The following is a 23,421-nucleotide window of genomic DNA, read 5'->3' as shown; positions in this document are numbered from 1 at the left end:
ACCCATTTTAACACGTACTCGATCACCAACTCTTACCCGGCAAGTATTGTACTTCTTTTTGGACGAATGTTGGATCATACTTTCCTGGTGTTTTTGGATTTTCTCTCTCAATACCTTAAAATCTACCTCGTAGGGAGAATCACCTTTTAGCCACCATGGAAAAAGACGAGAACCTGGTTTTCTTCCACGCAATAGTTCGAAAGGAGATAGCCCAGTGACTGAATTGGGGGACAACCGGTAAGTTAATAAAGTCGCTTGAAGCGCTTTTTTCCATTTCAAACCACTTTTAATGGCTAATTGGCAAGATTCTTTGATGACTCTGTTGAACCTCTCAACTTGGCCGTTGGCTTGTGGAAAATAGTTAGAGGTTCTTTTGTGGACAATACCACAATTCTTGAGGAAACTTTCAAACTCATTGCCAATGAATTGTGGGCCATTGTCAGAGACAAGTTCCTCTGGCAAACCTTCCCTAGCAAAAATCTCATCAAGAAACTCAATGACATGCTCAGATGAGGTTTTTTCAACAATTTTAAGTTCAGGCCACTTGGAGAAGTAGTCAATTAAGACTAGAGCAAACATCTCTTTACCAGACTGGTATCTAAAAGGTCCAATAATATCAATTGCTAACCTTCGCCAAGGACCATTGGCGTACTCAATTGGAGAAGTGTCAACAGCCAAACTCTTTACAGATTTGTCACTCAACGAGCAAGGTGAACAATTTCTGACCCAGCTATCTACCATTGAATCAATACCAGGCCACCAGTAGTGTTCCCTAATCCTTCTTTTGGTGGTGGACATTCCCATGTGCCCCTCATGAGCCAATCTGCAAATTTTCTCTCTGAGACTTGTGGGAGGTATAATTTTGTCTGATCTGAGAATAACGTCTCGAGATAACATTAAATCATCTTTAACTTTGTAAAACGACCCCAACTCACCAGAAAGTTTCCTTTCTTCAGGCCATCCCTTAACCAAATACTGCTTGACAAGATTCAAAACAGCATCGTTCTCCATGGCCTCTGACCAATTTTTCTCTGTAAGGATTAAACTACTATCCTGATCAGAGATTATATTGATATCTGCGAATGAATATGCAACATCACAATCAGAACTATCACCAACTTCTACACTGGCTGGAAAACGTGACATGCAATCTGCATGAACATTTAAACGACCAGGAATGTAAACAACCTCACAACGGTATTCCTGTAATTTTGCCGCTAGTCTCGCTAAGCGAGCAGTGAGAACTCTTCCACCACCAGCAGATAACATGGAAATCAAGGGTTTATGATCAGTTTTTAAAGAAAACTTTGTACCCCACAAAAATTGCCTGAAGTGCTGCGAAGCCCAGGTGCAAGCAAGCAGTTCTCTCTCTATTGTTGAGTAATTCCTCTCAGCATCACGCAGAGCTCGTGAAGCATAAGAGACAACGAACTCGCCAGATTTATCTTTTTGCATCAAGACAGCCCCTAACCCAACATTGCTTGCATCAACGTAGACAATACATTCTTTTCCCACAGAATAAGGCTTCAAAAATGGTGCTTCAACAATTTTGCGTTTCAAAATGGTAAAAGAATTCTCTTGCTCTTTTCCCCAAACAAATTTTGTATTCTTTTTTAGAAGGATTCTCAAAGGATACACAATATCTGAATAGTTTTTAACGAATTTCCCATAGAATTCAGTAAGCCCTAGGAAAGAAAGTAATTGTTCCTTAGAATTTGGGGAGGGAGCATTGACAATATTCTGAACATGATTAAGTTTAGGTTTGATACCAAGGCTTGATATTTCGTGTCCTAGGTACTCTACTTTGTCTTGTCTGAATTTGCACTTTTTAAATTTCAAAGTGAGACCTTTAGAGCGAACTTTCTCCAAGACACAAAATAAATTAGCATCATGATCAGAACGATTTTCCCCAAAAATTAAAATATCGTCCTGGAAAGCTATTGCCCCTTTGCAGTCTGTTAATAGTTCTTTCATAAGGCGCTGGAAAACGGAGGCTGCACTAGCCAACCCAAAGGGCATACGTAAATACTGAAACATGCCTTCAGGGGTGACAAAAGCAGTTAATTTCCTCGAGTCTTCATCTAATTCTACTTGGTGATAGGCGCTAGCTAAGTCAATAGAGGAGAATACTGTAGCGCCTGACAAAGCGGAAATTAGCTCGTGAATATTTGGTAAAGGGTGTTTATCAATCCAAATTTCCTTGTTGAGGCTGCGTAAATCCGCACATAAGCGGAGTTCGCCAGAACTCTTAAGGGAAATCACAATGGGTGAAACCCAAGGGGAAGATTCAATTGGTTCTATAATGTTCCTTTTTACTAAATCATCCAGTATTTCCTTCAGTTTGGATCTGTAAGCTAAAGGAACATTTCTTACTCTGTGTCTGACAGGAACAGCGTAATCATTGAGAACAATTTTGTGCTTGAAATCAATGTATTTCCCAAGTTTGTCGCTAAAAATCTCGGGAAATTTCTCGAGTACACTCTTAGTAAAATCTGGGTTAATGGAAGTATTGAAAGTTAAATTGACTAGAGAGTCAGTTATATGTTTTTCTTGACGGGGCTCTTCAACATAAACAGGTGGAACAGAATTTGGATCCAACTTGATACCTAAGGCACGTTGATGAGGCCAACCAAGTAAGGAAACACCCTTAGTGGCAACATAAATCTTAACTTTGACATCCCAGTTTTTGAAAAATAATTTAGCCCAAAAGTAACCCTCCAATGCAATCCTGCGTCCTGTGTAACCACCAGGATATATATCTGGACTGAGGAGTTCCCTATTGTGCCAACATTTTTCAAAAATATCTTTGCCAATGATAGTGTACCAAGCACATGAATCAACAAAAATGTCAATAGGTTTGTCGTCCACGAGAATTGTACAGGAAGGAAAATTATTCTGAATACATTCATCAACAGAAAGTATACAATTTAGACTATTCAAAACTTCTTCTTCTTCAGGAGAAATATAGTTAATCCTATGGCCAGATCTACACACATTACCAAAGTGTCCTTTCTTCTTACATTTGATGCATACTTTTTCCCATGCAGGACAACCCTTGTAGTTGCCAACATGGTTAGTGCTACCACATCTATAGCAAACAACTGTACTTTTTTTTGTAAAACTCTTATTATCATTAAAATTCTTAACATATTCTTTCTTAAATGTAGGCTTAGGATTAAAAGTGTTCGGAGAGGATTTAACTATGGCAACTTCAACATCTGGAACATTAGTTTTTAAATTTTTCTCTCTAATCTCAGATACAAAAATTTCAGAGTGTTCTATACCCTTAGCTATGTTTACAACTGCAGCAAGGGTAGTCTCAGTACCTAACCAAAGTCTTTCTTGGATCTTTTTACTTTTGGTTTTCATCATGATTTGGTCTCTGAGAACTTGCTCATATGATATGGTTTCGAAAGAGCAAGTGCAAGCAAGAGAGCGTAAAGCTGCCACGTAGTCTTCTATCGTTTCATCCTGTTTCTGTTCACGAGAATAAAATTTAAACCTTTCCATCACAGTATTTATCCGTCTACCAAAACGGATTTTCATTTGCTTCGAAGCTTTATTAAACACATCCATATCTCCAGCATCTTCCAAAGGTGGTAAATTATCAAATTCTTTTATTCCTGCTCCACCAAGGCAATGTCTTAGAAGTGCAAGTTTCCTTTTTGCGGAACAATCCTCATTTTCCAAAACATCCACATAGGCAATAAACATGGGAAACCAGAGATCCCATTCAATAGGAGGATCGCCCGCAACTTGAAGAAAATGAGGTGGTGCAGCAATGTTAGACATTTGTAAATATAAATTAGAGAAATTAATGTAGTTGGTGTGCAAATCACCGTAGTTGAAGATTTGCTGAATTGGAGATCAGACTTTCAAATATTGATGTGTTAGAGTAGTGGCTAAAGGCTTTAAAAAATAAGCGTTATTTAATAAGTGTTGTTTTGTGAAGAGAAACGCTGGAAACGCTGTGGAGATAGAATAGCGAGAAAAACACGAAGAAAATGCTTCAGCCTTAATCAAGATGGCCGCCGAGAACGTCAGCAATGCGCGATGACGTGCGCAGAGACGCGTCTGATGGGAAGTTCTTGACAAACAATGGCAATGAAACAGGGTGAAGAACGCTCTTTGAACACCTCGTGAGTTCACAAAGCAATGAACTGCAAGGCGCTCGAGATGCGGAGCGCTCGAGGTGAGTTTTTTAAATAAAAATATGGAGTTGAAAGACGCTCGAGCGACGCTCGAGAAAAGTCTTTAAATTGCAGATAAACACTTCGCATAAACTGTGCGGGGTCTTTACTTTGTCAAATTGGATGACACCGCTCGGTTATGCGGTCGAAAAGTAAAGGCACAGAGGAGCGCATAAAATATAAGTAGAAATGACTCACGTTTGAGCAGGCTCACGTTTAAATTTCAGACAGGTACGAATGATAGTCCACGATCTGTCCAGAAGACGGAGTGTTCTCTCAGTAGATAAGCAGAGAGGAAAACGTTCTTCTATTAGCCAAAATCCGATTTTAGTCAAAAATAGGAAGAAGAGTAAGCGAGTGAACGCTGCCTTCAATAAAATCACTGCTCCCAACGTCGCCAATAATTGTGTAGTAATGAGGACTACACAATGAGTAGGTTCAAGCAGGATTTATTGATAAGAAGGACAGCTTAAACAACCACAGCTGCAAAGAGATGTCTTCATCATATCAAGCTCAGCAACAGATGACCATTCAAAGGAAAACATTCTAAAGGCTTAACACTCTACTCAGTGACATAGTGAATATTCCAGAAAGCATGAGGAAATGGATTACCACAGAATGGACCACCTCAACAGTTTTGGATTCTCACCCCTCATCTGCATTAAGCATCTGAGGGGCCTGTGGTCGGTCTGAACACGGAAGTGAGTCCCAAACAGGTAGGGCCTCAGCTTCTTCAGAGCCCATACCACAGCGAAAGCTTCTCTTTCAATGGCACTCCATCTCTGTTCCCTGGGGAGTAGCCTCCTACTAATGAAAGCCACTGGTTGGTCTCCGCCCTCATCGTTGATTTGTGAGAGTACTGCTCCCATGCCTTGCTCTGGAGCGTCAGTTTGCACAATGAACTCACTGGAAAAGTCAGGTGCCTTAAGCACTGGTGCTGTGCACATGGCAGCTTTGAGGGTGTCAAAAGCAGTTTGACAGGCCTCAGTCCAATTCACTTTCCTGGGCTGATTTCTAGATGTCAGCTCTGTCAAAGGGGCCACAATGGTGCCATAACCTTTGACAAACCGTCTGTAATATCCGGTGAGACCTAGAAAGGCTCTCACCTCAGTCTGAGTTTTGGGGGGTTCCCAAGCCAGAATGGTATCAATCTTTGCCTGTAGTGGCGCCACCTGGCCGCTCCCCACCTGGTGTCCCAAGTATACCACTGATCCCTGCCCTATCTGGCATTTACTGGCCTTGATAGTGAGGCCTGCCTTCTGCAGAGCCTTCAACACTTCAGAGAGGTGTTGCAGGTGTTCCTCCCAAGTGGAGCTGAACACAGCAATTTCATCCAGGTATGCCGCACTGAATTGCTCCAGCCCTGTCAGTATCTGGTTGACCAGTCTCTGAAATGTGGCAGGGGCATTTTTCAACCCAAAGGGCATGAAACGGAACTGGAAGTGCCCCTCTGGCGTTGAAAATGCTGAACTCTCCTTGGCCCCCTCAGTTAAGGCAATCTGCCAGTACCCTGAAGTCAAATCAAAGGTGCTCAGGTACTGGGCAGCTCCCAACCGATCCACGAGCTCATCAGCTCTGGGGATGGGGTGCGGGTCAGTCTTGGTGACCGCATTGAGCCCACGGTAGTCCACGCAGAACCGGAGTTCTGGGGGGCCACCTGGGGTACCAGCTTTCTTAGGCACTAAGACCACTGGGCTAGCCCAGGGGCTGCTGGAGGGCTCAATAACCCCTAGTGCCAACATCTTGGAAACTTCTTCCTTGATGCTAGCTCTGACCTTGTCAGCCACCCTGTAAAACTTCTGTTTCACAGGCAGGCTATCTCCAGTGTCCACATTGTGGACGCACCATTTGTTGACACCTGGGGTCAGGGAGAACAGGGGGGCGAACTGACCCAAGACTTGGCGACAGTCCTTTTGCTGCTCTGGGGTCAGGGTGGGCGAGAGGACCACACCATCCACTGACCCATCCTGCTCCTTGACTGCCAGGAGGTCAGGGAGAGGATCACTATCCTCCTCCCCTCCAGCATCTGTAGCCATGAGCATAGTCACTTCAGACCTCTCAGAGTGGGGTTTGAGGCGGTTCACGTGCAACACTCTCAGGGGCTGCCTGGGAGTCTTCAGGTTAGCCAAGTAGGTAACCTCGCTCTTGCGCTTTACCACCTCATAGGGCCCGGTCCACTTATCACGGAGCGCACCACCGGCACCATCACCCACACTTTCTGACCAGGGTGGAACTCAACCAGAGAAGTGTTCTGGTCATACCATCTCTTCATTTCCTCCTGGCTAGCCTCCAGGTTCTCTTGAGCGAGCTTCCTGAAGCGCTTGGTCTGGTTGCGAATGGCCAGCACATAGCTGAACACATCCTGAGGGGTTTTCCCAAGGGATTTCTCCCACCTTCACCAGAGTGAGAGGTCCTCTGACAAGGTGGCCATACAGCAACTCAAAGGGACTGAACCCTAAGGATTTCTGAGGCACCTCCATGTAGGCAAACAACAGGCATGGTAACAAGACGTCCCATTTCCGCCTCATGGGCTCTTCCAGGCCCATAATCATGCCCTTCAATGTGCGGTTGAATCTTTCAACCAACCCATTTCCTTGAGGGTGGTAAGGAGTGGTGAATTTGTATGTCACCCCACACTCCTCCCACAGGGACTTCATGTACCTAGAAATGAAGTTTGTCCCCCTGTCAGAGACCACCTCTCTGGGGAACCCCACACGGGAAAAGATTCCATCAAGGCACGGCCCACCGCGGGGGCTGTGACTGTCCTGAGCGTGATGGCTTCCAGGTACCGAGTGGCATGGTCCACCAAGACCAGGATAAACCTGTTGCCTAAGGCTGTCTTGGGGTCCAGGGGCCCCACGATGTCAATGCCCACCCGCTCAAAAGGGGTGCTCACCACAGGAAAGGGTTGGAGGGGTGCCACGCACTTCCCTCCGCTCTTGCCACTGGCCTGACAAGTTTTGCAAGACTTACAAAAGGCAGAGACGTGCTTCTTTATCTGGGGCCAGTAGAAATGGGTGACAAGCCTGTGATAGGTCTTGTCTTGCCCCAGATGTCCTGCAAGAGGCACGTCATGAGCCAGACCCAGTAGGAAGTTCCTGAAGTGCTCGGGTACCACCAGCACACCGGCTGCACCGGGCTCAGCGAACTTAGGCTCACTATAAAGTAAGTCATCCTCCCAGTAAATCAAATGTTCCTTGGACCCCAGGCCTGCTGCCTGGTCTGCAGCCTGCTGCCACAAACCAATGAGAGAAGGGCACTCCTTCTGAGTCTGGCAGAATTCCTCCCTGGAGGGACCACCATCTTGCTGCCACTGGGACAGCTCAGGCAATTCCCCCAGTTCGGCCACCTGCTCCCCTGGAGGTTCCAGGGCATCCCCCTCAGGGTCTGATTCCTCCTGGACCGTGGGAACGGTGGGGGCTGGTTTCCCGCGCCCTCTACCCCTTCCTCTCTTGGCAGGTCCCTGGGCCATTGTTCCAGGCTCCAGTTCTGCTAATCCACACTCTCTGGCTGCCATTGCACGGGTGGTCACACAGATCCACACAGGCAAACCCAACATTTCCAAATGAGTTCTGTGCTCCACCTCTTTCCATGGAGAGCTCTCCAGGTCATTACCTAATAGACAATCTACAGGCAAGGCATCACTTACAACAACCTCCAAAATACCGGAGACCCCTCCCCATTCAAATGAAACATTTGCCAACTTGCAGAGGCGCACTGAACTGTCAGATGCCACCACAGGTCGGAGTACCTTGGGAATGATTTACTCTTCAGACACCCACTGACACCTGACAGATGTCACGCTGGCCCCTGTGTCTCTCAGAGCCTCTATTTCCTGTCCATTGATGGTCACCTTCTGCCCATATTTCCTAGTGTTTTGAGGCAGCAAGGTTTCCTGGGCCATCTCTTGGTCTCCTAGAGAGACAAGGGTCATCACTGCTAACCCCTCCTCCCCACTGGAAATCAAATCCCCTCCCAAAGCTACACTGGCTAACCCCGGTGTTGGAGCACCAGTGGGTCCTGGAGGTTTCTTTGGACATTTGGGGGCAATGTGCCCCACCTCCCTACAGGCATAGCAAGTAGGTGGGGACCTGTTGTCCTGCCTGCCCTTAGGGGGCCAGGACTTCTTAGACTTGGGGGGTGGAGACTCCTTCTCCTGGGAACTATTTTGGGGCCCTTTAGAAGACTCCTTTTGATTACCCGTGTCCCCCCCACTCTTCTGCTAGGGACCCTGTCCACCTTTGGCTGTTGTACTTACCACCCCCTTGTGGACCCTGGTGCTAGTCCAGCGGTCTGCCTCTTTAGCAAGCTCACTGGGATCAGTTAACTTGCTATCTAAAAGATGCTGGCGCAGCTCTGGAACATATACACTACTTAAGTGCTCCCAACTAATCAAGTGACACAACCCCACATAATCAGTAACTTTGCTGCCCTTTATCCAACCTTCCAGTGCACGCGTGTACATACTCACACACTCCACCCAAGTGCTAGAATCAAGCTTCTTGAAGTTCCTAAACTTCTGGCGGTACTGTTCTGGAGTGAGCCCATACCTGAGGCACAAAGCCTCCTTCATAGCGGGGTAGGATAAAGTACCTACTGCTTCTAAGGGTGCCAAGACATCCCTCCCAGAGGCCTCAAAATGCTTCCACAAACCTGCCCCCCAATTCTTCTCAGGCACTTCATTCATCTTCAAGGCAAGTTCATAAGATCTAAACCACGCATAAATATCCTCACCCCTCTGATAATTCTGTACCAGATCTTTTGGTATGTATACTTTACCCGCCTGTACTGGTTGTGCGCTGCCCACATTAGAACTGGACTCCACCTGTTTGGATTTAATGTCCAGCTCCCTCATGCTCAACTCATGAGCTAACTGGAGTTTCTTCTCCTCCAAAGCGAGAGCATTTCTTCTCTCCTCCGCCTCCTTCTCAGTTTTAAGGCGCAGTCTCCTCTCATCTGCTTGGGCTTTGAGTTTAAAAAGCTCAATCTCATGGGCCCTAGCTCTCTGATTATGCTCCAGCTCCTCTGGAAAAATCATCCTACTGGAGTGGTTGCTGCCAGCCCTAGACGCTGGCCTCCTCACGGGCAAATCACCGGATACAAAAGCATTCGCCTGTGTGCCTCCCTCTCCAGTAATAACTTCTGGATCACCATGTTGGGCCTCCCACCAGGCCCTCAGAGCTTTCTGTAGCTCTTCCTTGTTTGCGCTGCCCTTCACTGGGCATCCAAGCTGTTTGCAGAATTGCTTCAGTTGCTCCTTTTTGTAGTTGAACAACTCCTGAATTTCAAATTCCAATTCCACTCTCACGCTTGCTTCTCTCTGAGACATGATGCTTCCTAACCTTTTCAACAAAAAGGTTTCACCAAAAAGAAAAAATCTTGCGCAACCTGTGCTGCTAAACTAGACTAGTGATGTACAAGAAATCACTGCAGGTCAAGTGCAAATATTAGTTCAAAATCCGCACCGCTGTCCAACAATGTTAGATCTGGAGGTCTCTAATTGGCAGAGGTAAGTACCTTAGACCAAGTAGGGACGCATCCTTCTAGTCAGGGTGAAGGAATACACACAGTAGATAACCCCTGCTCCCCCTCTTGGTAGCTTGGCGCGAGCAGGTAGGCTTATCCCCAAGGCAATGTGTATAATAGATGCACTTAACACAACAGTAATCCCCAATCCACCACAAACTGAGACCACACAGGTAAGTATATATAAAAAATATAACTTTATCTAGTTGCAGCAGTTAAAAATCAACAATACACAGTGGGGGTTTCTTTGTCAAAACGAGTGCCATCACGCTAGCAGCGCTTCCCCAGAGCAGCGCTAACCACGACATTTATCCACTTTTAAAGTGTGGCAGCCTGCTACCATTGCTTTTTGAACCTTGTGAGACCGAGAGTGAAATGATATAAAGACTTCCTAGAAAATAGTGCAACCATCAAGATTAAGTGCAACCTTTTACCAAAGAAGCAACCATCGTGTATTGTTGATTTTTAACTGCTGCAACTAGATAAAGTTATATTTTTTATATATACTTACCTGTGTGGTCTCAGTTTGTGGTGGATTGGGGATTACTGTTGTGTTAAGTGCATCTATTATACACATTGCCTTGGGGATAAGCCTACCTGCTCGCGCCAAGCTACCTAGAGGGGGAGCAGGCGTTATCTACTGTGTGTATTCCTTCACCCTGACTAGAAGCAAGGGTCCCTACTTGGTCTAAGGTACTTACCTCTGCCAATTAGAGACCCCCAGATCTAACACTCGTCAAATTTTATCTATATGAATTGATATATTCTCGCTTATTGTAATGTAATGTGCTTTTATGAGTTAACATTTTAAATCGAATAAAGCGTATCTTCACTTAACTTGACTAGTGGCTTTCTATTTTACCACACAAATTTATCACAGGACTATTGCAAATGTGCTAGCTATTGTTCAGAAATCACACTGAGGGGACTTTAAAGGCATACTATAATCTAGGGAGAGTATTCATTATCAAGACCACTATTCTGTCGATGAAAAAGATAAATGGGGAGCCTTGACTATACAGATAATTTCTAATTTCTGTTTTGATGACCAGGTAGTTAGACCAATAGAGTTCCTGTAATGTTGAAGTTATGTGGATACCTACGTTTTTAATACTGCCTGTTGCCTATTTAAAGCAAGACAAGGACTCAAGTTTACTTCTGATTGATGGGAAAAGTTGTACACTCCTCTTCTTCAACTTGAAAAAATTAAAGCTGGATACATTGCTAAAACACTGTATAATTGGTATTGGTACATGAATGGACATTACAGGATTTGTTACTGTCAGCAGGACAGTGGTGACTGTCACTGCTCATGAGTGGGTAGTGGGGCCGGCCCATGCGGGTGGGGGTGCTCGTGCGGCAAACAAAATAGGACAAAAAACAAACTGAAACTTACCTTGTCGTCAGATCCTGCATCTCTTCCCCTGCTCTTCTACAACCAACCGGAGGAACAAGAAGCACAGCCAGGCTCCTCTGACTGATCCCAACGCTGCAATACAGCATTGTGATTGGTATGAGTGCCGAGACACGCAGCTCAACCAGTGGCAGGAGGGGTAGTTATGTTCACCATGCAGGCTGTAATGCAGCCTGCATAGAGAAAAGGGAAATTGAGCATGACTGTTTTGGGCAGTCCAAGAGGGCAGGCCAAGCAGTCATTGTGCACTTAACAAGGTTGTACCACTCCTCCCCTCATGCAAGCTTCTGCAGCTGAAGGACAAAATAAAATGATAATAACATTAATTATTATTATTTTTTCTTTTCTTTTGCTGTTATGGAGTAGTGCGGCAACACTCCTCCGCCTTAGTGGATGAGCCGCCACTGCCGCAGGATATCATTGTCAAATAAGATTATGTTATGCAAGAATCCGCTAAAATCTATTCTACGCACCTCTGAGGTTTGTCTAATCAATTGACCTAGGGATTAGATCAATAGAGCAAAGAATGAAATGGAGAGTGGGCACCCCTGGCTCTTGCCTCTAAAGAGTTGGAAACTCTCCTGTTTTTCACTGTTTACTACTATTTGCACTGAGGAGATCATGTATCCTGAACAAATAAAGCTCTGCATGTAGTGGCCAAATCAGGCTTTCTCCATGGCCTGTTTTAGAAATGCCCACTATTCACACCGAAAGAGCTTTTCTGCAACAACTACAAGTACAAGTATGGGGATGGATCCCCTGTTGCATTTTGTAATGAGATATAGACTGCACCAAAAATTGTCAATCATTTGTCTATTTCTGATCAACCTAAACTGGTCATTGCTCATCAAGTATGTAAAATATCCCTCCAGTCTGCTGGCCAGCACTTTCATATTTATCTTAATGTCCTGTTACTCAATGATATAGGTCTACAACACTAGCACGTCTCCTCTGGTTTCACAATTTATATATTTGGATTACATCTGCTTCCTCCAGTACCCCATAACCCTGCCGATTCATGTAACAAGCTGTAGAGAGCAGTTAAGTGTGGGGCCAACATTGAGAGGAATCTTCTGTAGAAGATGTTTGTAAAACCATCCAGGCGTGGAAATCTGTTAGATGGCAGGTTATCTCTTGCTCACTGTGGCAGAGCAGGGAGTTACATGGTCTCCAGAAAATCTAAAACGATCCGGATCTCTGGGTGTTGACTACTACATATATCTGTGAGGAAGGCCTGAAATATGTTCTGTTTAGCTGTTTGTGTTTTGGAGAGGGATCAAATCTGTAGTAGTACATTTGCTATTCTATTGTTGGTTTTAGAGTCTTTCATCCTGGCCGCCAGTGCATTTTCAAGTTTAGGATTGTGTTTAGGAAGTGCAAAAGTGCTCTTTCTGATCATTTTGTAAACAATAGGTCTAGTTGTCTCCTTAGTATAGTCACTTCCTTCATCGAGAAGAGGGTTTTGTTTTCACTTTATTGTTCGTATGTGTCCCTTGGATGCTCATGTGATTTGGTTTTGGAGAGTGGCTATCTGTGACGCAGGTGCACTCTAATAGAAATCACCATACCCTTGAGCAGTGCCTTGAAGGCATCCCAAATAACTTTAGGTGGGGATGTCCCTATCTGATTCAACTTAATGTATTCATGGATTTTATCTTTTCTCTCCTTTTCATATAATCTTTCTGGATCATAGATCAAACCTCCATGTTTTCCTAGATCTACATGTTTCACCTCAGGTGAAATCCATCCCATATTATGGGCATGTAGTCTGAAATGCCTAAGAAGTGTATCTCAAAATCAAGTGCTAGAATTAGCAGTGTGCTCATGACCGAGACCAAATCTATCCTAGAACAGGATCTGTGGCTATTTGAGAAGAAGGAATACTGTGTTGGTGGGTATGTCTCCCACCAAGTGTCCACCAGTTCCACCTCTGTTATATGCCATTTGAGGACCATGGACATCCCTCTGCTCTATCTAGCTCTTTATTTGGGGTACAATTGAAATCTCCTACCAACATCACTTCTCTTTGGGCCCTGTCATTGATGATATCTAGGACTTGAAACAAATAAGGTTCCTGCTGTACATTTGGTTCATAAGATACCATTATAGTTACTTTCTGTGATCTTAGTTTGCCTTTGGTTGTTATGTATCTCCCACTCGCATACATCTAAGCTTGTTTTGGACACATCCATGGACTAAATATATGGACGGCTAACATAAATCCACTTACATTTCTGCACTTTGATATTGTGAGATATTGCGCAGAGTAGGTTCTGTGCAACATTACTTGGGTATCTTTCAACAGAAGGGTCCTTTCTTGAATGCATACCATGTTAGGTAGTTCCCTCATTATTTGTTTCCACATTTTTCATTTTTGTAACCAGGATATTTAGACCACGCATGTTCCATGACAGTAGCCTAACCATTGGGTAGAAGCAGAACGGGAAACATCCTTTACGATGCAACTTTTACCTCGCAGTGCCTTTACAACGCAGGTTTTTCAACGCAATTCATTACAACAAATTGCGCTGGGTGGCGCTCTAGGATAGGTAATAGTTTAATTTACTATCCAACACCTTCCCTACTATCCACGGGGACTAGAGTTGGAATAGTAAATTAAACTATTCACTATCCGGCACCCCCCAACGCAAGTCGTTGTAACGACTTGCGTTGAAAAACCTGCGTTGTAAAAGCATGCGTGGTAAAAACATGCGTTGTAACAACGTTCATCCAAGCAGAACAATACTGAGCCTCTAGCCTGGTGTTCTAACAAATGTTAGTTCCCTGTGCTTGGTGGGCATGTGTTATCTCTAATGTAAGATGTGCTCCCTCCCCCCCTTTCCCCAATTGTTGCCTGAGTAAAGAATGACAAAACAACTGTTTTCCTATCGATGTAAAACAATTGTTATTCCAGAGAAAACAACTCGATGGTCAACTTCATCTATCCTTCGCCATTCGCTTAGAAGCACAGCACCACTAACAATAGGACAAATCATGCTATGTTCATTTGAGCACCTGGCATCTCACTACTATGTAGGGCCTGCAGTGACTCTTTGAGTCGGTTATGGGATGTATCCCATTAGCAGACTCAAGCACGCCTTGCCTTTCTCCATTGATCTGATGGTGTGTATCTTGCCCTTGATGGCTCATATTAAGTCAACCAAGAATGCCCACCATTTCTGTTCTGTCTGTTTCTAAGTTCAGCTATGATTTTAGTTTGAGCTCTCTTCCTGGCTAGGGTAGCCTTGGATTTATCCTGATAAAGTTTCGTAGTGCTGTCCACCATGACAAACAGCATCCTGTCGTCTCACGTCTTTTAGTATTTCTTCCTTCATCTGTGATGTGATCTCAATTTAGCAAGTATATCACCAAGACTTTTACCGGGTTCCTAATTGGAAGGACCCACTCTGTGAGCCCGTGGTATGCCAATTTCCTGACGCCTTTTGGACTGATAACCTGGCTATGGAATCTCTCACTGGATGCTACTGCACTTGTAACTTTAATGAATTTGCAAGAATTGTGTATGTAGATATTGTTTTAGCAAGATTCCTCCAAGTTTTTTCCTTTTTAGCCCACTGGTAGCTTTAGCACAGAGCAAAGAGACAATGTGTAATGTATTTATGCAGTGACAAAGTCAAAATTCACAAATCCTAAACTGAGTTAGAATAATAGAGTAAAATATTGTAAACACAGTGATGCAAACATGACAATCCTCCAAAGAGAGAAACTGGAGATGCGATTTAAGTAGAAATAACCTCAAAAACACAAAGCAAGAAGCACTCCTAATGGTCACAGTAAACCGAGGCATAGGCTTCTTCTGGTTAAATCTTCCAAGTCCCAACTAAACATAGGATTACACATCCAGGGTGAGGTACCGAAAGCCTCTCAGGGTCTTAGGCAGAGGTCTACTTCTGCACAGTTGTTAGGTAGGTGTTTACAGGAAAAGGCCTCTTGCAGCTTGGAATGGCCCCATAGCTTATACAGAAGGTCAGCCAACTGACCTATTGGGTCCACTTGTTTGCCCTGGGAATAAGAGGGAACACTTTCATTTCTTCAGCACTTGTCTGTGGTCACAAATAGCAAGCCCAGGCATCTTTTGTTTATCCTTATGTCCAGAAAGTGTTCAGAAGTGGGTGCCTGGAGGTGCCACATTTACTCTAGTCCCTCCCCAATGCATAATTGTCACCAGGTTCTGACCTATCGACTGCTGTAATTCCTGTCTGCCTTACTGCAAACATGCCCCAAATACCATGCTACAGGGCATTTTCAAGATGTCTTCATCCTCATTAACCTTTGGCTCTGAGGACTGGGGCTGTCAATTGGTAGTTTATTGTGTTAATCCTAGTTCCTTCTTAATCCCACAATAAAGTCCGGCTTGGAGCAGGTGCTGTACTCGCAACAAACCCAGAAACAGACATCTGTCAGGACAAATGCAAAGTCATTCTGCAAGTAGACAATGGATCCACACAAATTGTCATCACATCTGTTCTCTCTCTTTAAAGTGTATCTCAAGTGGTACATCATCTTTTTTCTCTGCTGACCAAATGCAGCTATAAATCCAGTAGATAAGTCAAGAAATATTTGATACTATGCTGTCAAAAGAAGAACCAAAGCCACCACCTTTCAGCTGATCTAAAAGGTGTCATTGATGCCCATTTAGGTCGGCCTGTCAATGACAGTTACCTATTGTGTAGCTCCTGTGAGGAATTTCGCAGATTTTCACACCTATTTAAAGGCTAACCACTGGATGGGAGAAGTTGGAGAGCCAATGCAAATTAGTCTCCTAAAAATGTAGGTAGCAAAAAGGTAACATTCTTAAAGTGACTTTTCCTTAATTAATATTTTCTTTGTTTTAAAAACAACTTCATCATTGAATTGGATTCTTAATAACTAATAAAAAAATAGCTGTATAATTATTATTTTAACTGGTCGTATTCCTAAAATACAGGATTAGAATTGAATATCCATTGTTTCTTTATAGGCCAGCCAGCCTTCCTACAGTGAAAATAGTATTTGTCTACAAGTCACTGTAAGGAAATGTTAATATTACATTTCCATATGTCCTACATTTAAATGCCATGCGGCGTGCCTGCAAGGCTTTGAGGAATACAAAGGGGACCACTTAGTGGTGATTTATTAATATATAAAAGAAAGGTTTTTACCTGTCAAAAGGGTTTATTTTGACAAATTGATATTTTACATTGCTGCAATCAGGCTACATTGGTAGACCTGAAGCCATGTTTCCACTGCCACTGCAGTATATAGCACAATATGTGCTACAATTCAATTATTTTATTTTCCATGGCATGGGTAAACTATTTACACAGTATAATAGGGATTTATAGACAAGTTAAAAGTTAAAATTAGGATTAAGTCAAGTTTAGCTATGTTTAAAGGAAGTATACATGCACTTTGCTACTGGTAAGTCAGTAAATTATAGGATACAGCAAAAGGCACAAAATCCAAGGTGTTCATGCAGAAAATGCAGTTTTCCTAAACAACCAATCAGCATAACTGCCTGTACAGATACTGTCTTTCAGATCTCACCACCAGCTCTGTGATGTATAATGTAATATGTGAAATGTGTCTATCCACCAACAAATAAATTGTGGAAATTGTGGAAAGCCACAGAAGTGGATCATACCTGAATGATTGAGCTCCCGGAAGCTGTGCTTAATACGTGTTTGACTTGTGAATGATTAGGGTAACTCCTGAAAACATTTTTTAAGCTTGATGCACATAGAGTTTGAGAAAATTGCACGCTATGAATATTGTGCAAAAACCGGTAACGCTATAGTTTACATGAAAAGCATACATTAGGTGCCCCAATATGAATACATTAAAAGGAAGATACCTACTAAAGAAGATATTGTCCTTACACTTAAACGTAGTGAACATTGCTAGCACAGTGAATAACACATCCGCATGCATCCAGTATCAAAGATACTGTGAACATTTTATGCTCGAAAAAATCTACTGTGAATGAAAAGTATACAAAAGTATACTCAAACAGCTAAAACAGGAGCTACGTAAAATATTGGAAATCAATTAATAGGATCTTATGTGTGATTAGACTCATGAAAAAACATACACTGAGACTAAATTGCAGACCTCCGAATGGACAAGTCAGATGATGACGAGCAGGCGTAGTGCTAACGTTTAAAACAGAGGTACCAATGAAAGGAGCTAATGCCAATAATGTGGTTATAGTATTATTAAATTCCCAGAACAGAAAATGGCACTTGAAAGTGATAATATTGGATTGTTATTGAACATGAAGGGCATTTTGATCATGTATATTATGCTAATACCCAGGACTTGCTTTTGTAGGTGAACAATGACAAGTTAAGTCTTCCTGTTATCCTGAATGATGGAAAACTACGGCTTTATCAGTCCGGAGGACTTATCCTCATTCAAACTGATTTCACTCTCAAAGTGTACTATGACTGGAGCTCCTTTCTAAAGATCGAAATCTCAAGCAGCTTCTTTGAAAATATTTGTGGGTTGTGTGGCAACTACAATGGCGACCCCAGTGATGACTTCATGATGTCCTCAGGGGGGTTGGCTCAGAATCCGGTTGACTTTGGGGCAGGCTGGAAGGTAGAAGATGGCGACCGTTTCTGTTGGCACGATTGCAAGGGTGTCTGCAAGACCTGCAGCGCAGACCTGGTGAGAAAGTTTGAAGACCAGGCTTTCTGTGGACTTATCAATTTGGCGACTGGACCTTTCAGAGAGTGCCATTCTTTAATTGACCCCAAAATCTACAAGGACAACTGTGTCTATGATATGTGCATGAACGACGGATTCAAGCAAATTTTATGCGACGCTCTGAAAACATATGCTGATACCTGCCTGAGGAAAAATGTGAAGATCTACGAGTGGCGAACCATAGCAGGATGCCGTGAGTAGAGACCTTTATTTCCTTGTTTTGACTGTAATGACCAGGCTGCTTTTCAGCAGTAATTAGATAGGCATCTTCAGGACTTTTTTTATTGGAAAAAGGACATCAGGTAAAGGAATATTTAGGTTAGTATTTTCCTGGATGGCTAAATGTATGTGCACATAAAATGTAGTGTTTCATTCAAGCAAAGCACACAGTAAGAGTAAAGTTACACCTTTCCCATACCCATAGGATAAATTACCCTTGAGAAGTGCCCCCCCCCGCACCCCCTTAACTACTAACAAAGTTATGGAAAAACCAGAATGAACAGCTATGCAAACAAAGCAAGAAATAATTACCTTCTGTTAAAAGAGTTCTTCATCCTCAGCATGGTCTACAGGTCCACATGCTATAAAAAGATGCAATGTGGAACAGAGGAGAGGATTTGGCAACATTTCTTTTTATGCTAAAAGGGGAAGTGGTTGCCAGTAATTCAAGCAGGGGGCAGGTGGACCACCCCCACAAACACACTCACACTCACCCATCTACATGGGCACTCACTCATACCCATCCGTTCACAAGCACTCACATACACCCACCATTCACAAGCAAAAACACATGTTCACACCCATTCATAGCACTCATGAACAAATACACGTACATTTATACATACACACATGCATGCATACACCAAACATTAAAAAAGTATTGGGTAAGTCTGTTGGTATTGGGGGCAGGAGGGCAGCCTCAGTTTTTCCTAGAGGAATGGGACTGCCGCCTTCGGCCACTGGCTCTCCTTGTGGGTTTGTCAAGGTAATGGGATGGTGTCAGTGAGACAGAAGACGCCAACCCCACTCCATGATGGGTCATCACTTATGGACATTCAGCTATCTGTGACATTTCTGCTAGTCATGAGGGGAAAGACCACCAAGCTCTATGCAGAGCTAAGGTGGTCACACCATTAGGGCTGTGAAAATGTGCAGCATGTCTGAAAAAACTGAAGGACTCTGATGTGACTGTGAGGTATCTGAAAACTTGAAAACGTACCAACAGCAACTCCACCTGACTTCTAAGAAGTGCACTTTTACTATGGAAATCAATAGACTGCTCATGAAGTGATAGTGAGACAGGATGAATGAAGAAAAGTGGCCCTAAAAACCTTCTCTATTTCTGGAAGGTTTTTAAAGTTCCTAAAAATGCTAAAGGTTTAGACATAAGCACATTGTTTTAAAAGAGTCTTTATCATTGCAGGGTGTGAAGGACAAGAGAAAAGAGTGAGTCCATTACTATAGGCCCCTAAGGCCTACAGAAACTAATGGTTTTATAAATTCAGGATTGTAATGCACGCACATCTTGTTACTGAATAACCAATTGGTAGATCCTACCCTCTAGAAAATGTGGAACTATAAGTGGAGTGAGAATGGTAGTGGGAAACCCAGGAGATAGCCTTTCGAGGCCAATATTGAAAAGTTTGATCGAAGTCCATAATATCTATTGGTAGAAATGTCTTTGGCATCTTTCATCTATGGTCATGTGGACCAAGCATCAAAATTATTTCCATCTGAAAGGTGGCATGAAGACTAAGCATTCCATATTGGGGATGTGAGGCCAGGTCTCAATGGGTAGAAGTTCCTAATTGTTTTATTTTTCTCGGGACTGCATGGTTGCCTGAGGCTGGCTCCATGATGTTACTAGGACGACCATCACCATCAATAAATCAGTAGGGCTTATTTAGAGTCTGATGGAAGGGACACTCCATCACAAATGTGGTGGCTGTCTGGTCACAATATTACAAATGTACTATAGACTATGGCACTTGTATTACGGTTGATGAGATATACACCACATTTTTCTGGATTATCCTGTCCATGGAACTCTAAAAAGGTCCCATAGTTCGTTAGATAGTGTCTTCATATGGAGACTTGTGTCACATGTGGTGTTTAAAGTAAATTTTATGGAGGAGTACTGATACGCAATAATGCAGATGTGATCTATGCATGTATGGCAGCTCTGATTGTACAACCTGTAATATGCATATTTGAATGATGTTTGCTCCAGAGATATATCTTAGCATTCTTTCACAAAAACTTTGTTCATATGTTTACATGTTTTGAAAGTGTACTATCTTGACACCGTTAAGCAGCTGACATGCACCTTTCCTTCTTCCTGAATGTCTGCAGCTCTCCAGTGCCCACCGAACAGTCAGTTTGTACCGTGCGGCAGTGGATGCCCTGCCACCTGCAATGATGCTGCCCTTCCTGCTACGTGTTCAGAGCCTTGCGTGGAATCCTGCCAGTGTAATCCAGGCTTTGTGCTGAAGGAGGGCAAGTGCATTGCCAAGAGCACCTGCGGCTGTGTCTTTGAAGGGCGCCAGTACGCCCCTGGTCAGAAATTCTGGGGCAATGATAAGTGTACGAAACTGTGTGCATGCAATCCAGTGACCAACATAGTGGAATGCAAAGACACAAATTGCAAATCAACCGAAAAATGTGATGTGGTCAAAGGCATCCGAGACTGCTACCCCTTAAGCTATGGCACCTGCACAGCCTCTGGTGACCCACACTTTGTTACCTTTGATGGTGTGCAATACAACTTTATGGGTACTTGTGTCTACCAGCTTGCAGGACTGTGCAAGAAGAGCGATGATTTGGTGGATTTTTTGGTTAATATCAAGAATGATAACCGAGGCAGCAAAGTTGTATCATACGCATCCCTTGTAGAAGTTATTGTTTATAACTTTGTTATCAACATCAGCAAGGAATATCCAAACAAGGTCATGGTATGTATATACAAACTTACAAGGTTTTTCATAATAGAGTTTGGAAAAAAGGTCACTTTATCATTCATCATTAAGCATGCTATGATTACATTTCCAGTACGATTAAACTGTGGAGGTATTCCTTTCTATTTCATTATACAGAAATAATGGACCCAAATGAGGAAAGCCCTCTAAGCACTTTTTCCGGAGGCATTTATACTCACTTCATAAGTTGTCTTATAATTTGATATTTAATACAAATGTGAACAAAAAAATGTGCAAGTATGAAAGACTAATATCTCATGTGACTCGCCCATAACTGAAATTTTCGAAAGACAGTAGTCTGATTCATAAAATAGTTTTGCCAACTAGGATATCTCGATGGTAAGTGTTATATTCTGATTTGTCTAACTGCATAATGACAAATTTCACTTACGAAATATCTGCTAGTGCAATGACATGTTCTGCTTCAATGCAGGACAGGAGTGTGAAAGGAATGTAACAGAGAATGGTTCTTCAATGTGTAGTGAAAAGGCACCAAAACATACCTTTCAGGGTACAGGTATTCTGCATATTCTAGAATCATTTACTTTTCTGCACCTGTAACAGGGATAAGAAAGGGATGGGCCCGCCACCATGTTCCATGAGGTTATAGGGAGAGGTGGGTCTACATATGGAGGGAATACAATTCTATGGATGGATGGATGGATGGGTTTTTATATAGCGCAATATCACCGCCAGGTCTCAAAGCGCTTTGCATTGGGAACCCGTCCTGGTTATCCCTGGGTATCCCCAAGGTGAAAGCCAGGCATCCCGCCGCGGGGGGCCGTTGTGGAGATTAAGCAAGCTATTGCCCAGAGTTGCAGAGTGTGAACCTGTGATCCAAGTAGGCACCGAAGCGAGAATTACCGAGTCCGTGGACATTTTGGGCTCAAGACCCTGCCGCGTCGGGAATTGAACCCTGGTCCCGGGCCTGATCTCAGCGTCCGGGTCTGCCTGCTCTAACCAGTGAGCCACACTTCTCCAATTCTACATATTTTACAAATGAAAATGAAATGAAAAGGTTGCAAAGCAAGAGTAATTTTCGAAATCTATGACTGAGTCCAAAAAAACATTTAAATCCATCCAAAATATGAGAGTAACCATCCTGGAGAAGAAATCGGACTTTTGTCGATACATTCTTCCTTCTATCTGATAAGACAGAAGGAAAGCAAAGTGAGTGCTAGCATTCTATAAAGTCATTTTTCAACAAGAAGAAATACACCCAAACAATTATCACTGCAACAGAACCAATAACCTCCTAAGCTAAGATTCCTTCCTAAATATCAAATGCCATGGTGGCTGTTGTCCTACTAAGCTCCAGTGGTTACCCTAGACCTTTGGTCTTCCACAAATTGTCTCAGATAAGCTCAAATATGTATATTCTGCAAACAGAGAATACTCAGCGAGGAATCAAAATAGAAATGATTAGAAGAATGCACTACTTGTTGTGCAGAAGCACACCACTGAAGGATGGCAAGCTAGTATAATGCAAAGTTTGACTAGTAAAATATAAAATCCTTATTGACTATCATACTAGTGTATGCAATATAAATGGTATTAAATGCATAGTTTATGAAGTATATGACTGAATCACTGACATATTAGGTTGAACTTATTGTCATAACCAACACCGCTCAGGATCTGGATGATGCAAAATAGTGTCCACCTCCAGATATCCCCAAACTCTGGGTAAATAGTTTACAGAGTCTTAGGGTGATCAGGCGAGGGATAGGAAAGGGTAGGGACAGCGGGGATGAGAACCTGGAATAAGAAAGGAACAAGATCAGAAACATAGAACATATGCAATCTACTCTCAAAATTTCTTGCTACTGGACGTTGCATATCTTGTATATCAACTGGATCAGCATACTCTATTTGGACCTTCCATCATAACAGAGCACTCCAATAGATATCATCTAATACATAAAAGAACAGGAGTTAATGTAAGACACATTCATACATTCTTCCACTCTATATAACTCTGATAACAATCATACTAGCTCACCGGTTCTATGGGGGAGAATGCCTTCAAAATAAATAAAAATATAGAACTGCCAGGATCTAAGTTTGTACAATCCAGAGTATTATTGATGCATCTCTCCTGGCATGAAGCAAAAATAAAGATATACAAAGGCTGGGCTTCCACGGTGTAGCATACCGCCGCCTCAAAACCTATATATAGCCAATGGAAAAGGTTCATAAGAAATATTTGTCAAAGGTTTAACAAAAAATGGTGCCAAGCACTTGAGTGAACGCGGTTAATTATCACCGCCGCCCACTCTGTCAACAGATCCCAAAATGATGATTATGATTGAAAAAGCGCAGCCGCGCTACAATTTACATCGCTTCGATATAGCGGTTCTACCGAGGCACAAGATGGCTGCCAACACTTCCCAGTTTGGAATGTTGACAGACAGTTTACAACCAATCAGCATGCAGTTTGTGCTCGTAATTGTACAGATTTCTGTAAGCGTACAGTACTTTGTCTCTAGATATTGCTATGATTTTACTTTTAATTTTCTCATGAACTACCAAACGGATTTACACAAAAAGCACAATCTGCGAACCGAACTCTACCTCTCTGCTAAATTTGGTGTAATTCCATTCAGCC

General features: G+C 43.0%; 1 protein-coding gene across 1 annotated transcript in view; it reads left to right on the top strand.

Annotated features, from left to right (window-relative positions):
- LOC144769651 (IgGFc-binding protein-like) overlaps positions 1-23,421 on the top strand; it is a 1,105,637-nt gene that overhangs the window by 750,954 nt on the left and 331,262 nt on the right. The window contains exons 13-14 of the mRNA XM_078653826.1: positions 17,461-18,031; positions 20,191-20,789. Of these exons, the coding sequence (XP_078509952.1) occupies positions 17,461-18,031; positions 20,191-20,789 (1,170 nt within the window). The remainder of the gene's footprint in view (positions 1-17,460; positions 18,032-20,190; positions 20,790-23,421) is intronic.

This window comes from Lissotriton helveticus, chromosome 7, assembly GCF_964261635.1.
Source record: "Lissotriton helveticus chromosome 7, aLisHel1.1, whole genome shotgun sequence".
NCBI classification, from domain to species: domain Eukaryota; kingdom Metazoa; phylum Chordata; class Amphibia; order Caudata; family Salamandridae; genus Lissotriton; species Lissotriton helveticus.
This window is presented reverse-complemented; position numbering and strand designations above follow the sequence as displayed.